Source organism: Cebidichthys violaceus, unplaced genomic scaffold, assembly GCF_023349555.1.
Source record: "Cebidichthys violaceus isolate CVI_PGR_0920_01 unplaced genomic scaffold, fCebVio1.0.p SCAF_12, whole genome shotgun sequence".
NCBI lineage: Eukaryota > Metazoa > Chordata > Actinopteri > Perciformes > Stichaeidae > Cebidichthys > Cebidichthys violaceus.
The window spans coordinates 13,335,807-13,352,956 of record NW_027176285.1 but is presented as its reverse complement, the minus strand read 5'-3'; the positions used below and the strand labels follow the sequence as shown (position 1 = coordinate 13,352,956).

Here is a 17,150-nt window from a genome sequence, read left to right as displayed (position 1 = left end):
CTGGGACTACAATCTAAATTTCGTTGTGCAACCCTGTCAATAATAAAAACCTTGTAATGTTATGTTAAATGAATCGATTGTCTTTAAAAATGTTCATTTCTGTTGAAGTTTTCAGACCGAGAGTCCAAAACCCAAATACACTCAGGATAAATAAAATATAATATAAAGTGCTGCAGTTTTATTTCCTAATGTATTTCCTCATTGTTAAAAGTAAAGGCATAAACACAGCATAGCGTCGTACAACCTTACATTTAGAGGTCCTGTTTTTTTTTTGTCCACCCACTACATTGTACTATATTTAGGCTGAAATTATTAATATATTAATCAATTAGTCTACTGGCAAACAAACTAATCAGAAAAAATGATTATAAAGTATTAAAAGTCTCACTCATTTAATTTTTTTTAAAGCTAAATATAAAATATTCTTGCTGGTTCCTCTTCTCAAATGTGAAATATGTGCTGCTTTTCTTCGTCATATAATGATATTAAATTGAACATATTTAAGTTTTGGACAATAGAAAACATTTGAATACACTTTTTTTTTTAGTAAACAACTAATCAAGAAAACAATGAGCAGATTAATCGCACGTGAAAGTGATCTATAACCGTGACAAACTATGTGTTACCAGGCGACTTTGAGACTTCAGGATATGAATTTAAAAATAATACAGCCTGCACGCTTTGAATATAACAAGTAAATATTATGTAAATACAGTGAAGTCTTGTCAAACCGGTTCCACCTGGTTTTTAAAGATGCAAACAGTGGAACTGGTCTCTGTTTTAAGCATCAGCATTTTAATGGGGGACAAAGCAAAAACTCAAACCATGTCACTGAAGCATCGACAGACCTTCTCTCGCCAAAACATAGGTTGAAAACATTCTTAGGCACCGCCTACTCCTGGATGATTTTTTTTGGTTAAATTAAAAAAAAAAAAAAAAAGTAACTCACGGATAAGGCAACACAATGGATGTTTTCCAGCTCTATTAAAAATGATGGTGGCCACAGTGCAAAACTTGGATCCTCATATGGTTGTTTTTTTGATCTATAAAAACAATTATTTAGGTTTAAGACAGAATAACTTAAATGATGTATTACTTGTCAATCGAAAAAGGCTCCTGCATTGCATAGCAATGCTGCTTTTTCGGGCCGAGTCGCTGGAAGAATCAAATGCGGTCTCTACTGTACACGGACCAGCGCTGGACAGGGATGCTACTGTCAAACAGCTGTTTGTGGAGTCCATCATCATTAACATGTTGTCTTTATACAGGTTCAGTACAATTCAACAGACTGTTTGGTTATATACATAAAAAACAGACAAAAGAATGTGGAATGCAAAAACATAAAAACAACCTAGTATTTCAAATTGTGTGAAAAGATAACCTTAAGTATTTGTGCAATATTCATCTGCCTATAAGTAAGATAAGAGTGGCAGTAATCCCTGCAATTGGTTCATTTGAGATATTGAAAATCTAATTTAAAAAATAAGAAGTTGACAGTTGACAGCCACTTAGTGTTTCATAAACAAACATAAAAAAACGGTCTCGAGTGTCGGATGACTTTCGATGGTGTCACTGCAACGTTTCCTTATGAGACAGTCCTGAAATGAAACACCAAAAAAAAGGCAAAAGCTCTTTATACAACGTCGTCATTTTTAAAGTTGCTCAAAACAAAAAAAGAAAGAAAACGACAAAATTTTATCAGTTGCAAAAAAAAAAAAAAAAAAGATGGCGTAGTCCTTTCTGTTTTAGGGGGAAGATGAACTGGACATTGTTCTTGTGTGTAAAAGCATCAGTTCATGCGCACACACACACACACATATACACACACACACACACACACACACACACACACACACACACACACACACACACACACACACACACCTTATCCACAGACTGGATTCTCTTCAGTCTGTTCAGTCCGTGTCCCGGCAGATGAAAGTGAAGGAGCGCTGAATATGAAATCGTTTCCACTTTTCTCCTCATCCTGCCTACTTGGTCTGCTCAGTGATTTCCTACATTTCACAGAATGACGTCGACAACACCCTGAGAACTGCCTCGGACTTGTTGTTCACTTCAGTGACGAGTGGACAGACCAGAAGTGAGAGCGAGAGGAACAAATTAAAACGGCACTCCTTCCTCAATACGTTGCGTTACTTACTATGGGTTAATGAGTGCTGTCCGTCTCCCTGTATGATTGTTAAACATCGGTATAAAATCCCACCCTTGCTCTTTGGCTCTGAGGGGCTGAAAACAAAACAAAAACCTGGTGTTTTAGCTATATTTAGTCAGTGTTCCTCTTAAATTAAAAACGTGGCTGTGCTAGAAATATCTACACACACGGTCGTATAATTTACATTTGGCCAGTTATCTGCAGGCATTACAAAAATACGCCAAACAATAAAAATGGGCCCAGGAATAGCTGATTTGACATTATTTACGTGTTCTGGAGTGGATTGTTGTTTGTTTTACACTTGCAGGTTTGGGCAGTGGGTGAAGTTATGGGCTGGTAAAGGTTGATTTAAAATAAAAAATAAAACATGGCGTACCAGCTTCTCTAACAGAATAACGTTTGTGTGGCGACAGAGAGAGCATCTAATGCACTCCTCTTCCCCCCCCCCCCCCCCCAGCAGAGTATCATCCGTGTGGCCCTTTAGAGGCTTTAGAGCGGCCTACTGTGAGCGGTGATCAGTGGGTGTGGTAGCCGGCGGTGCTCATGCCGGCCGTGTTGGTGAGCACGGCCCCGTTGACTCCCTGGCCGGGCTCCACCATGGCCCCGTTACTCACGGCGCCCACGCCTGTCCATCCGGCACCGGCATGTAAATGACTGAAACGGCACAGAGAGAGAGAGAGAAGACGGTTAGCGGGAGAAGACGGTTAGCGGGAGAAGACATAGCGCTCATCGGATCTGCAGGAGGACTTGTGAACTTTCGTCTCGCTCGTAGTTTATTGACACGATTCACCCACGTTTGTGGAAAGTTTTTAAGCTATATGGGTTATTCTTCTGCCATTTTTTGGCAGTTATCAAAGAGCTTCTGGTGCAAAAATATCAAAGCATTCAGACTCTATCCTGATGAGAGTACTCAAGCACCATTTTGAGGTACTTTACTTGCTACTTTATACTACTCCACAAGATATTGGAGGGAAAATATTGTACTTTTTACTCTAATATTGGCATATACAAAACATAAATCAACATTTTACTAAATCGACTGGGTTCAAGGCAGGACTTTTACCAGAGTAATTCTACACTGTAGTATTGCTACTTTCACGTAAGTAAAAGACCCGAATACTTCTTCCGCCACTGGACATTTGAAGTACCAAGAGTATATGTACATATACAAGTGTATATAGGGCCAGTAAAGCTGGATTTATACACCTGAGTTAAGCAAGACAGCCGTTTCTTTCAATCCATGGTCCTCTCCAGTACTCACTTGTAGCCCTGCTGATCCCAGGTCTGTCCGTAGACTCCGTAGCTCGGCACCTGCCATCCGTTGGGCACGTACTGGCCGATCTGCTGGGCGGCCGCCGTGTTGCTGTACCACTGACCCCACTGACTGTAGGGCTGCGCTGCGAAGCTCACCGTGTTCTGCTGACGTACAGAAGAAGATATTCAAGTGTCACGTTGCACCACAGTGAGATGAAGCAGTCCAGCAGGGACTTAATGTGACGGAAGCAGACCAGGGTGGACGGTCCTCGGTGTACATACCTGGGGCATCTGTACCTGCTGGATGGGGCTAACCATGTCTGTCGTTTCTTTGCCCCAGTAACACTTGACTACGTAGCCCTCTATGGACGTACCGTTGACGGACACGATGGCATGAGCTGCTGCTTCATGGGAGTTGAACCTGCACACAGAAAAAGAGCGACGTCGTGAGGTTCGTATTAAAAGATGCAACGGAAGAAAAAAAAAAACGTGCATTTCTGATTTTTTGACACAGCATGTCGTCGGGGTGGAAGAAGACATGAAGCTCAATCTGTCATCTCTTCACCGTAACTCAGACACTCATTATATTAAAATACCGTCGCGCTGCTCAGAGTGAGCTCAGTGACCTTCTCATAACAGAGGATGCATTGACTCGCATCATGCTGCGTTCAAGCTCTACTCAGTAAACTTGAGTATTGGGGCGAAGCTAAAATATAACGCTGTCATGAGGCGTTCAAATGGAATCTTGTAAACTTGAATAAATCCAGTTGTTTGAAGCAACATAACAGATAACAAAGGGGGAATTGTGACTCGTTTTAACTTCGTAACACGAGCTCTAAGCAGCTTATGATACATAATTAAACTACTACTTAAAAAAAAAAATTCGGGACATGAAAGAATCATTAAAACTGTCATTGCATCAAATAAAGTCACCGTACCTCACAAACGAGTAGCCTTTGTCGGGGAAAACCCGGATTTCCATTATTTGGCCGAAAGGTGAGAAGGTCTGTCTCATGATTTGCTCTGCAAAGAAAAGGAAAGCGTTAACATTCCGTATTGAAAAGAAGCGCTTCCACACCTGCAGCTTATTCTTACGGACAAACTGACCTGTGAGGCCCGTAGTGACCCCCCCGCAGTAGACGGTGCAGTTGCTGGGGCTGGACTGGTTCACCACCTCGTCAAAAGATAGCTGCTTGGTGTTGGGTGCTACATGAAGAGACAGAGCAGGTTTCTATTTAAGTTGTTGTTCTCAAAATATAAAAATACAACCGTGTGTTCTGCTCTATGTGCTGCATTAAAAATGTATATTTCTCTCTTTGTGCACCTCAGGTGAAGTGTTTATTAGTACCAAGAGAAACACAAAAACGGAAAATGAAAATGTGGAAACCTTTTATAAGTACGACAGGTATGAGAGCTGAGACGCAGATCTATTCTTCTTTGATTGAATGACAGTGAACTTACTCTCGTTGGTAGTTTTAGGGGCGGGCTTCCTTGTGGCCCAGTTGGTTCTGATCTGCCTTCCTCCCAACCACTGGCCTCCCATCTGCTGGATGGCGTTTTCCGCATCCTGATCAGAGGGAGAAAACACGCAGAACTCCTCAGTCACCAACGCAGCGTAACGTCTCGCTGCATGTAAACCCTGAGCTTCAACTACGTCAAGTAGTCAGTCCTCTCACACGTGGGCATTACTGGCACACTTACCCATTTGTTGAAGAAGGAGACAAAGCCATAGCCTTTAGATTTACCTGTGGCCATGTCTTTCACCACTCGACAATCCCTGTGGACAAATAACGGTACGTTAACAAAACGGAGGAGGAGAAAACCCAGCAACACATTAAACATCCATGAAGACAGTTCTAAGAAGGGATTTCAAATATGGTAATGATGTAGCCTGTCTGATGTAAATTGGCAAAATATAATGAAATATAGAATTACACTAATAATGATAATAAGAACACACTTACGATATTTTCCCAAATGGAGCAAAAGCTGCTTTTATGTCATCTGTGGTGATTTCAGGACTTAAATCTCCAACAAAGACGTGGAAGTGACCTAAACACAAAACAGACGTTCACACAAACAATTTAACACAAAGAAAACACAGATAGTACGATGTCAGTGATGAAAAGATGAAAACACTGCCAACCGGACAGGTCAGACTCTTATCCATCTACTAAAACAATGAATAAAATGGCTGCTTATGGCATAAGCATTTTGTAGGTCATTTTGTAGGTCTTCTATTTTATTGTTGCGAGTATTATTATGTTTCCATGTACGGTTTTATCCAGAACACAGTTTCTTTTAAATAAACATGTTTTTGTACTTTTTTTTTTAAAACTGCCTCAGAACTTCCACAATACTTTGTTAAGTAAGATATACTACTATTCACATATGAAACGTTTAGACTAGTAACTTGGAGAAAGCTTTGGAGATAAGAAAAAAAACAAAAAAAAAACTGTGATGAAGAAAACGTGTAAAGAAAGCGTGAAACCGCGATGAAGACAGTGTGTAACCGCGATGAACTACTTACTACTCGTGTCTTTCTTTTGGCTGGTTGGCGTCGTTGCCCAGTTGACTTTGACCTCCTGCAGAAGAGACAGTCGAGAGCGGAAGGAAGAGGGAAGAAGGTGAGAAGTGAAGGATGCTTGCATAAGGGAGGAAGGTGCTTTCTCTTTGATTAGAGGCTTTGTCACACACAAACACACCAGTTTACTTTTATATTCTGTGATTGAGAATTTGTTGTCATAAGGTGGTCTCTGTAGGCCTTACACTACAAACTGATTCATCCATTGTTATCTAATTTTACATACCTTGGCATTAGTTAATAAAACAGTAAAAAATACAGTGGAGAATATAAAAGGGATATCAAGATTTCACCTTCATTATCAGGAACATTTCAGTCTCAGTCAAGTAAAAAAATTTGGAGCAAAACTGTAGGAAGTAAGGTCCAAATAACAAGGGACTTACAAACAAGTGATTTTTACGAACTTGTTATACTCCTCAAATGGTCCTTCAATACCTGTTGAGGATAAAATATTTTCAACTGAATGTATTTTCTCTTGAAGTTGCTCTTATGTGGATTCTACGTGGAAATAACTTTGCAAAAGAACACAGAGCAGTAAAGACGTGAGGGGAGAGAAGAGCATCAGTTCAAGGAGATCAGAGACATGGAGCACGATCACACAGCAGGGCCATGTTCAACCAACCAATCAATCAATCAATCAATCAATCAACATGAGACACAACGATGCATTATGGGACAATACGCGTTTCAAACTGCACCTTGTTTACACAAGTTATTAGTTTATTAGGTTTTATTTTCTACTATATAAACCACACAATATAAGAAGTAAATAGTATTTATTTACTTTATTCAAAAAAAGACCCTAGGATGTAAAACAAAAGGCTTCTTTTGTGTGAAAATTGACTATTATTGTACAGTAACAAATATGATGCAATGTCAATATTGCTAAAAATAGATATTGACATATTCATAGTTTCAGTGCCGGTTCAAAAGATAAGAAAGAGTCTCAATTAAAATCACAAAAGGTGTCATAAATGAATAAACCGTATCAGTCTGAATGTTGTAAAAAGTCATAGAATGTATTCGCTTCTCTCTATTTAGAGGAATAAAAACATCATTTAGTCTCCTAAACCTACAACTGTGAGGGCAGAATACACTATAATAACATAGTCATTTTATTTTAAATACTTTGAATCTACCATGGCTACTTGAAGAGGCATCGACTGACTAGTTTTAATACCACGAGAAACCAAGAAACAATTCCAAAGAAAAATCAAAAGCTCACATCGTTGAGTATGACGACATTATGTTTTTTTTAATTCACAGCAGTAACAATACTGGCGTTTCCACCGCGCTCATTTCAGATTGTGCACAGAAGAATAACGTGCGCAGGGGAATAAAAACAAATTAAAGTGAAGTGAAGTGGAGCAGGAACAAGGAAGTAAGATAAAGATCTAAAAAAGATACAAGTTTTTTCCAGTTGCTTCATTTTCAACCACTCACCCAGGAGATATGATAGCTTACCTTACCCAGTATTTTCCGACCGTTCATGGCTGCGATTGTGGCAGTGGCATGTCTATACTCATAGAACTCCACAAAGCAGTACGGGTCGTGACCTGCCGTCTGGAGAGGACGAGAAACACAAATATTACACGCCATCGTTAAACTAAAGAAATGTACTAAATGCATTTTTTTTCCCTTAAAAAGGATAAGAGATTTACAGAGCAGATATTTATGCTGCGGCAGACTATGTTGGACTTTATAGTAAATATGACGACATCATTTAGGACAAACGAGCATTTACATTATCCTGGAAACAGGAGTTTAGTTGGTTGGCGTTAGAGGATGTGGGCGAAACTATAGATTAATTAACTTAAATAAAGACTAAACATAATTAACGTTGGTCTTTGTTGTTATTTGATAACTGCTATTAAATAAATATGCTATAGGGGTAAGGGACAAGTAAAAAAACCAAGAGCAGAATAATCCTGGACTCTGGAAGAATTGTTGTGGATCAACAGGCTAAACATCAGAAAACTAAACCAGATCCCAAGGCTGGGGAGCAAAATATTGATTTATGAATTCTCAAAGGTTGAACAACAGTTGTCCTTGGATTGTACGGCCAACGGTGCCGGTTGTAATCCAAGCATCTTCTCAGGCAAGAGAGGAGGGGGGGGGGGGGAGGGGATGGATGAGAAATAAACTCACATCTACTATCATTTTACAGCTCTTGCAGGGTCCAATCTGGCCAAACAACTCCAGGATGAGGGCCTCCGTCACGTCCCGGGACAGATTCCCCACATACCTACAACGGACAAGAGACACAGAACAGTTTAGTGATGTAGAAATGTGACATCGTATACGGGAGCTGAAGCATTTCCTCCAACTCTTGCTATATATTATAGGGTAGAGTTGGTCCTATACATTATGTTAACTTGTTCCTGAAGTGTATTTAAGGTTAGCATTTTATAAATCCATATTCCCATGAAATATTATCATTGAGATGTACGTATGTGTAAATGCCAAAACACAGACACACACACACACACACACACACACACACACACACACACACACACACACACACACACACAAAACATACCAGCACCAAGCAGTAATTAGATTTCAAAATAAACCTTTTCTATATATACACATATAATACTGCTATTTCTCTAGTATTTCACTGGGGTTACAGGTAAAGCCATCCATTCTAATGACTCGTTCCTAGGCCTGTGCAGTGATGCTTCCAGCGCAACAACGTTGTGGAGCTGACGGCTCACCAGACTCCGTAGAGAAAACACACCAGTCCAGGTTTCTCCTGCTCATCGTCACACTTACTACCCGTGTAGAGCAGTCTCTCTCACGTGGGGCTAATCCGTATAGGACACCAATTAATTCGGCACAAACTAAAAACATATTTACCTCTATTTATTTCAATTCAAATCAAAATTTAGTGTGAATCGACGCGTTCATTTGAGAAATTTCTGGAATTAGTTAACGTTGGCTAGCATTCGCGACTGAGGCGAATTTACCAGATGTTAGATGACTACGGTATGTTTAGTTATCATCAAGGCTATTAGGTTAAACACCTCATACAATTGTGGGATTAATAATAGAGTTAAATGTCCAAAATATCTCCGTTTTTAGGACCGTGTTATCCGGATAATACGCTGCATCTTAATGCTAACGTAGCTAGCGGTTAGCTAGCGGTAACTCAGACGCACACACACACACACTTACAGGGTTTTAGGCTGGTCATCGTCCATTCTGTTTAACTTGCTGGCCGAGAACAAGTCGCAACCCTGAGAGAAAGTCCACGACTGTCTTAGACAGCTGCCTGTAACACCGTCAAGTTGTTTTTATTGCGCAGTATGTGAACCGCTTAACCCGCCGCTGAGTGAACAATGGGGGTAGCCGACAAAGATGGCGGAGCGACCAGGAGCCGAGGCGAAACGCGCATGCGCAGCAATTCAGCCATAGGCAACATCAAGGCACGTTACAAAATACTCCCATTTCTCTCTGTATATTTACCAAAAAATGCCCCTTTTTTCTGTTTTTCATAAAGTATATGAGCAGCACGTTGTTACATTATTATATTATGTCTTTATTTAATTATCTAGTGTTATTTTATTTATGTATGTACTTTAGTTTAACATTCTTTGTATTTCTTCTGCAATGTGTCATGTGTCACCATTCCATTTAATCTCGATTAAGAATACTGTAGACAGAGACACAAAAAAACAATCTGTACATGGTACATATTGTACCAACATGTGACTTTCCTTTACCCCTAAAATGCATTTAACCAGATGCCAGAGAAACATGCAATAACATGCATTTTTACAGCTGAATATGTGACTCATACCTGTAACATTTGTATCATTATATATGCACAAACAGTACATATGTGGCTCCCTTCGAGGGCTTACTGCTGAATACATGTTGTTTTCTACACACTGAAAAGCAATCCATGCAATTATTTCCACATTTCTGGAAATAATATTTGGAAGAAAATTCACACTTTACCATCTAATGTTTGAAAGGTAGTCTTTGCTGCCTCATGTGTCCCAGAGCTTCTTTCAAAGTACAGCGCAGCAACCTGAAACTGTGTTTACTTATTCTTTACAGGAGGTAACCTGTCTACATCTTATTAATTAAATCTATATATTGATCCGTAAACACATGAACAAGTTGCAAAGTGGCAGTAAGCGCACAGGAAAACCCAAACGGCAAAATTGACACTTTGAGACCTAAAATAAGATTAGAACATGTACATTTTATTGTATCATTTTATTATACACGACCATGTCCTGTCAGATGTACTTTAATTCCTTCTGTGTAATATTTCATTTAAAAAAAAAAATCCTTGTAAAATATCTTAAAAACATTACAGGTAAATATTATCTTACTGTATATCCCCGACCTCACATACAGTACAATACTATTCTCCCTTTCCTTCCTGCTGAAATGTGTTTGTGTGGTAGCTTCTTGGACTACCACATGCTTTAGAGTCATTTTTATTTTGTTGCATGTCTGAATTATGATTTTGCTAAAAACATGACCCAGTCCAGATGTGTAGTCAGTCCAAACAGAACCACCACAGTGTTTATAAAATGTTGTTTTTAAAACAATGAAAACTGATTTATTGTCACACCATGTTAAACTACAACTTAAACTTGTCGTTCATTATTTTTTAAATTAAAGGACAAATACATAAATTACATTTACCAGCAATTATCTATAAAACAAAAACTCCCCCCAAAAAAGTCCAGTGGTTTCCTGTGTGTGTGCCCTGATGCCGTCACATGCTGCTCCGATGACAACAGTCCTGTGTGGCGTAAAAAAAAGCGAAAGACGCGCAGAGATGAGTCGAGCTTCTCCGCTCGGTCGCTCCCTCATCTTGGGCAGACGTTGTGGTCGGTGACGAGCTTCTCCATCCTCTTGATCTTGCGTTTGTTCTTGGGCATGGGTTTGTCGTACATGCCGTTCTTCAGTAGATGCTCCTTGCTGTGATGAACCTGAGCGCCGTGCTGCAGCTGGAAGGAGCACAGGGCTTTCAGGGGCCTCAGCAGAACCTGGACACACAGAGGGGGAAGGGAAGAGTGGTAAAAAAAATACATTTATTTATTTTATATACCAACCTTTGTTTGAGTCAGTGAACTCAGGAAAAAGACGTCTGTGTACTGTATATATTTGGTAATATGGCTTTAGTGATTTCACACTTCTTGTATGTTTGTAATTTTAAAGCTGCTATAATTAACAATATACAATGAACCTGCAGAGATTTAGTGCATTTCCTCCCAGCTCAGCGAAGCATTTTAGGGTCTTTTCAGCAGATCGTTTTGTTTTTCTTTACTGTTTTGGTTCAGTCTCTTATCTGACATCCAGTTTTCAAAGTTAGCAATTAGCTGCTGAACATAGTGGAGCATTTAGCAGCTTAAAAGCCAGATATGTTTCTCAGAAGTTGGTAGAGACCAAAGCAGAGTACAAATGAGAGTGAATATTGGACTTGCACTCATCACGTGGACACACGCTGCCTTCAAATGAATGCTTGTGTTGCTCCCTGTACTTAAGCAACTGTTAGCTAACAAGTTCACAAAGTACAGAAGACGGGACACAATGATGTCTCCGCGTCACCTCTTGGATGTCGTCGTTGTGCTCCAGGATGGACAGGGAGACGGCGGCGCATTCCAGCGTGGACAGACAGATGTTGGAGGGTTGCGTGCGGATCACGTACTGACTGGAAAGAGTCCTGTTGAGCTGCACCTGGTGAACCAAAAGCAGAGGTGATTAGTAGTGCAAGTGTTGCTTAGCCCACATATATATTTGACAATATGTCAAATTAGATGTCAAATTAGTCATTTCGTGTGGGTGAAGCAGCTTTCCCACCAGTGGGTGTAATGAGAGAATTTATACCGTCTCAGGTGGACAAGGCACTGAGGCCATTTCAAAATATATAAATCTTGCCTAGAACAGCTGTACTCGGCCTTAGTGAAACGATGGAAGACAAAAGGTTGTTAACGTTCTTTTCTCTCGACACCTGATTAAAGTGACATCACAGGTACACACACCTGTTTGGGCAGGTGGAACAGGCTGTTTTTGAGGAACATGTTTTTGGCCTGGCTCCAGGTCCCGTCTATGATGATCACGTTATGTTTCACCGCTCCTACTTCCTGGAATTGCACCAACTCCTCCAGGTTCTGGGATTTGGGACCCGGGTACAGGATCAGCGTCCTGCTGTCCCGACACACCGCTGCCAGCTCTGGGTGCCTGAGAGGAAAAAGCATGCAAGTCAAAAAGTAAATTAGAGAAATCCGTGACAGCGGTGTTGTGAAATCAGTGCGCTTAACTAGAAATACAGCTTACTTTTCCTCATTGAATCTCCTTCCCACTATGACATTGCATTTTCCTTGTGGCAGACAAGCAGCAAGTAGCGGCACTGTGCGAAGAACTCTGCTCTCCTGAAAGTACACGAGAGGTTAGAATGGTGGATCCTAATCATGAGTCTCTAATAAAGATGTGCTAATGATTGTCAATAGCTGGACTGTTTGCATTATACTTGACTGGTTTGGGTAAAAGTGTTGGACACACAGAGTTTGGCATTCTTCATCGAACAACAAAAACCTTTATGTGAATGCAGATTATTTAAATAAATTCATATCGACCTTGCAAATAATCCCAATAATAGAGATGTTTTAGTGCCTTTCATAAGTCTAACAATAGAATCTAAACAGGAAGGGTGCATGCATAACATCAAATCAAATATCAATAAGGTGAAAATTAAAAAATATACAAAAGTCCCAAAATATAAACAACTGTAAGGACCATAGATATGTATGAGAAGTGGCATAGCTCTGTGTGCACAATAACACATCTGAATTATAGGTAAGGGAATACATACCCAGTATAAATAGGAATAGTTATTATAGAAAGGTGCACCTGACTATTGACTTAAAACAGATTTGTTTAAAGTCATTAGTCTCTTGTGTTGAGCATGCATGTCATATTTGACATGTGATAACTCACCTCTGCAGGATGCTGCACCACGTACAGACATGTGGACACCTCCAGGGGTTGTGATGGTAGAAACGGACAGAGACACACCTTCTGTGGGCGACTACATGGGAGGAAAGTTGAAGACGTGAAGCTGTGATTGCCCTTTTAGTTACAGCATGCCAGTTACTTGAGGAGGATTTATGTCCTGCCTCTCTGGTCCAACCACACTAACTTGTTAGCTAGCTAGCATTAGCTTTAACTTGAATTCAGCTCACCGGCACCGTAAACACGTCGGTCTTCTCTCGCCGACCTCGACCGGGAGGGCAGCAAGGTCGCCAAACGCGTCGACTAGTCCGTCGTCCGTCGACGAGCTCTCGTCGGTGGCTGGTCCGTTTTCCTCAGAAGAGACTGATGGGCAAAAGCCAGGGACATGGTCCATTGCGGAGTTAGCATAAAGCTAACTGATCCAAGTACTCATAACACAGCGCCGAGGAGGGACTTGTAGCATAGAAATACACCAACTAGAAAAACCGTGAACCGGTTAAACCAGTTAGCTAATTATTTAAATAAAACGTAATTTTCCTAAAAAGGCTTGAGTGGTTTCTTATGACTCATTTATGTTTTAGTTCTATCATCTGTTTGTCAAAAAGCTTACTATAATCACCCCCGGCCACTTATTTTAGCAAAGCTAAAGTAGCAGCTAATGCTACATTCACAGCTACAACTATTATGTTAGCTGGTGCTAGCTTAGCTATAAATGTCAGTTAGCTTAAAAATCGGGCACCCATTTAAAAAAACTGGGAGTTGTCTTATTTAAGTTAAACGTGTTATGTTAACACCATAGTTATAATAAATAAATAAAAACTTAGTGAAATATGCGTTTATTACATAGACTATGGTTTATTAGCTATGCGAATTAGCATATCCATTCTATCTACTTTAATTCTATGACCGTAATGCTAAGCTGTCAACTCACAGCTGCCACCTATCGGTGTGGAGGAAAGAAAAGGTGATTTCAAAGTAATAAAATAGGGAAATGCTCATTTGTAACACTGGATGTCGCCAGAGCATATTTAAACTGATGATTAAAAAGGTCCTAAAAGCCTTTTAACACAACCATTGGTCCACCAAAGCAAACATAATAATATTGTACTGCACCTTTAATTCAGTTTATATCTTATTTATACCATATTTGTGTATGTGTGTGTGTGTGTATTAATATCTGTGAGTCAGCAGGCAAGGTCAGCAGGCACTTCAGGGATCACTGCTGAGCTCCGTGTGGGATCCATTGGATTCAGGCCTAGAAGCAACAGTATCTGTAAATAATGCTCGACATAAACCAGCTTGAATGACCTGTGTAGTCCATAAACATCTCCTTCTGAATTAAAAAAAGCATCGATACACAGTCATAAACATCAGTGTTTTGTCTGATATTTTGGTGTGGATAATGTATGCACACAGTTAAAATGTGTTTTAAGTTTGCAATAATTGTAGTTATGGATATAGTTTTGGAAAACATTGCATTTAAGAATATGCACGTTTGCACGTATTACACATGTTTTTGTTTTTTTGACTGTTTACAAGTGAGCTCACAGACTCCTATCAGGTGTCAGGTTAACAGCCAGAGAGGCTTATTTATAGCTGACGATCCGCACAAAAGTCACACCGACACCGACGCGTGCACTCTCACCCGTTTTTATTCACACTCGTGACCCAAACGTCTCCCTTCAAACACGCTATGATTCATGCACCACCCGTTCAGACCGCAGAGACTGGATTTTAAAAAAAACAACAACAAAAACAATGATCAATGTGAGAGTAAATGTTTTAAGATTTAAATTTGTTGACATCATGAAGTATGAGTACAGCCAGGTGCAAATGGGTACAAATTATAAAAAAAAAGCTATTTGGCGCTTTTATAATATGAAGTTTAAAGAATTTCCCTCGGTTGATTGTTTGCTAATTCTACTGTGATTTTTAAGACCTTAAATAATGACACATCAGCAAGGCGCTTGGCAATAAACTTGTTGAAAACCCTGCAGCTCACCTAAAGTATTACACACTGTCCTTTGTCTTTAGCCGGTTCAGCTGAACTGTCGCCTTGTTTCTCTGGATGAACCTCTGTTTTAGCCAATTCTGGCGACTTAACGTCTACTTCTTCTGGTTCAGTTTGTGTCGTGGCCGCTTCGCTCTCGCTTGTTTCCATTTCCTCGAACATTTCCGTGTCTCTGACAGCTTCTGCACTTTCAGTTTGTGGGGACTCCATTGCAGCCAAGGCGCTTTGAAGCAGAGCGGCGTTGGAGATGGGCTGCGTCGTTTCCTCTCCGTCTCCCTCGTCGGCCGTCTCCGCTGGTGACGCCGTCTCAGCTGGCGAGGCCATCTCTTTCTCCTCCACCCTATGCTCCTTTCCACCAGCCTCTTCCTTCTCTTCCTTTTCCTGCATGATGCCGTCCACCGGAGTCAAAGGTGAGAGGTCCAGACATGCCTTAGGAAAGGATGTGGCCTTTCTCCTGGGAGGGGCAACTGGTTTCGGCATCCCCGAATCTTGCTTCCACAATTCCTGATCCGTGCTGACGTCTTTCTCATCCAGATCTGCACGATGATCGTCCGTACTTCCCCAGTCGGGTTCCTCCGAGACAAACTCGAAGCTTGAGACGCCAAGTGGGTCCACTGGGATTTTAGCCACCTTTTCTACCTTGATGGAGACGTTTTTGTTTGTGTTTTTAGATTTTCTGGTTCTTTGGGGTTCATCCTCTTTGAGACATTGAGGGAAAGGATCTACATCTAATGGAGAAGAGTTGTCACTGGACCTGAAGAAGTCTGTGATTTCCTCCTCGGAATTTGGCATCTCGTCTTCTTCAGGCATGGAAAGCAAATCGCTAAAATCGTACAAATCTTGGACCAACACCCGAGGACCTTCCTCTGGGGATATGTCTTCGTCAGACGGCTTTACCTCCAGCGCAGGAGTCTCATCTATGAGGACGAATTTCTCTAAATATCCCCGGGCCTCCCGGTCTGACTGCCTGCTGTGGAAGGACTTCTCGGACGTCATGCTTTGTGCATCCTCTTCTATCATCCGACTGCCCACTGCCTCCTCGTACAGGTCGGTGTAATGGAAAGCCATGGCTGTGGGCTCCTCCAGCAAAATTTGGTCGATAATTTTGGGAGGTCCGTCCGGCAAGAAGATCGGAGTCAGAACGTCCTCTTGGCTTCCAAACAAAGTAGAACCGCTGGGTTTTGAAGGGAACCTGGCGGGCCCGCCGCGTCCGTCGTCTTTGTCCAGAGGTTTCATGACGTAGCTGCCCGTACCGCCGTAGAAGACTTCATCCAGAAGCTCGCTGGTGATTTCCACCAGACTCGTTGTGTCCGATTTGTCATTATCCACAGTTGTGGTTGTTGTTGTTGCGCCGGTGTTGTCGTCTTCAGATTGTTCAGGGTTCTGGGTGTCCTGGATCTCGGGGCCAACCTCCGCCTCTTGCTCCACCTGTCCCTGAGCGGTCACAGCAGGACTTCCCGGAGCCTGGGCATCAATCAGGGCGAACGCCTCGAAGTAGTCCGCGTTGCCAGCAGCTCCACTGCCCGCAGGCCTGGCCACCGGAGCGCCCGGTGGATCCATTACGTTCGCACCTATGGAAGACGAGGGCTCAACTGCACCTGATCCTGTGAACACCAGGTCGTTATCGTGAGTGTCCTCGCTGGCTTTAGGAACCAGGCTCTCCTCCAGATAAGAGAGGTTGTCCACCATTTCTTTGCTCTCCTCTTCATCCACAGTCACCAGTTTTGGAGGAACAACGATGTTGAGGATTTCAGAGCCCTCGGAGACTAAGCTGAAGAGCCGCTGCTCTTTGTCCCCCAGAAGATCATGCGCTTCCTCTTCGTCTCCTTCCTCTGGTTTCACATTCGGCTGCGAGACTTCCACCAACTCCCGCCTTCCCGAGACGTTCTCAGAACTTTCCCCGAGGGCCTCTCGCTGTCTTTCCGCTTTGCTCTTCTGATTGACCCTCTCATTAGTCTTCTTCCGTCTTGAAATCAGCTCCTCGTCCATGACAAAGATGATCTTCCCCGCTGGCACGGACCCGGACCCGGACCCGGACGCGGCGAGGCTGACATCCACGGTGGGGTTTCCAGGTTCGGACGCCCACGGCGTGGCGCAGCGGCTGGGGGTCGTCTCCCACGCGATCCCGCTGTCCTCGCCCTGCATAG

At 41.8% G+C, this 17,150-nt stretch overlaps 2 protein-coding genes across 3 annotated transcripts; both read right to left on the bottom strand.

Moving 5' to 3' along the window:
• Window positions 1–774: 774 nt before the first annotated feature.
• LOC137869255 (cytotoxic granule associated RNA binding protein TIA1-like) lies at window positions 775–9,377 on the bottom strand. 2 transcript variants are annotated; one of them, XM_068706523.1, is made up of 12 exons: window positions 9,192–9,377; window positions 8,160–8,256; window positions 7,476–7,574; window positions 5,958–6,012; window positions 5,392–5,479; window positions 5,129–5,204; window positions 4,889–4,994; window positions 4,535–4,633; window positions 4,366–4,450; window positions 3,710–3,848; window positions 3,435–3,592; window positions 775–2,827 (listed from the first exon to the last, which is right to left on the bottom strand). In XM_068706523.1, exons 1-12 carry the CDS (start codon window positions 9,215–9,217, stop codon window positions 2,689–2,691), a joined length of 1,167 nt encoding a protein of 388 aa, XP_068562624.1. In that variant the 5' UTR covers window positions 9,218–9,377; the 3' UTR covers window positions 775–2,688. The 2 variants fall into 2 exon arrangements, with proteins under 2 accessions (XP_068562624.1, XP_068562625.1); XM_068706524.1 differs by having other exon boundaries at window positions 3,435–3,589.
• An 830-nt stretch (window positions 9,378–10,207) lies between these two features.
• On the bottom strand, window positions 10,208–13,412 carry dtwd2 (DTW domain containing 2). Its single transcript, XM_068705589.1, has 6 exons — window positions 13,223–13,412; window positions 12,978–13,068; window positions 12,318–12,412; window positions 12,023–12,221; window positions 11,589–11,717; window positions 10,208–11,026 (listed from the first exon to the last, which is right to left on the bottom strand). The coding sequence occupies exons 1-6, from the start codon at window positions 13,384–13,386 to the stop codon at window positions 10,847–10,849; spliced, it is 858 nt and encodes a 285-aa protein (XP_068561690.1). The 5' UTR covers window positions 13,387–13,412; the 3' UTR covers window positions 10,208–10,846.
• Window positions 13,413–17,150: the final 3,738 nt, after the last annotated feature.

Excerpts from the sequence above, each read along its gene's own strand:
- LOC137869255 (XM_068706523.1), bottom strand. The coding sequence starts at position 9,217 with ATGGACGATGACCAGCCTAAAACCCT. Across the intron at positions 3,593-3,709 it reads AGCAGGTACAGATGCCCCAG|CAGAACACGGTGAGCTTCGC; the intron begins GTATGTACACCG and ends TCTGTACGTCAG. Across the intron at positions 2,828-3,434 it reads TGGGATCAGCAGGGCTACAA|TCATTTACATGCCGGTGCCG; the intron begins GTGAGTACTGGA and ends GTGCCGTTTCAG.
- dtwd2 (XM_068705589.1), bottom strand. The coding sequence starts at position 13,386 with ATGGACCATGTCCCTGGCTTTTGCCCATCAGTCTCTTCTGAGGAAAAC. Across the intron at positions 11,718-12,022 it reads TGTTCCACCTGCCCAAACAG|GTGCAGCTCAACAGGACTCT; the intron begins GTGTGTGTACCT and ends TTGGTTCACCAG. Across the intron at positions 11,027-11,588 it reads ACAACGACGACATCCAAGAG|GTTCTGCTGAGGCCCCTGAA; the intron begins GTGACGCGGAGA and ends CTGTGTGTCCAG.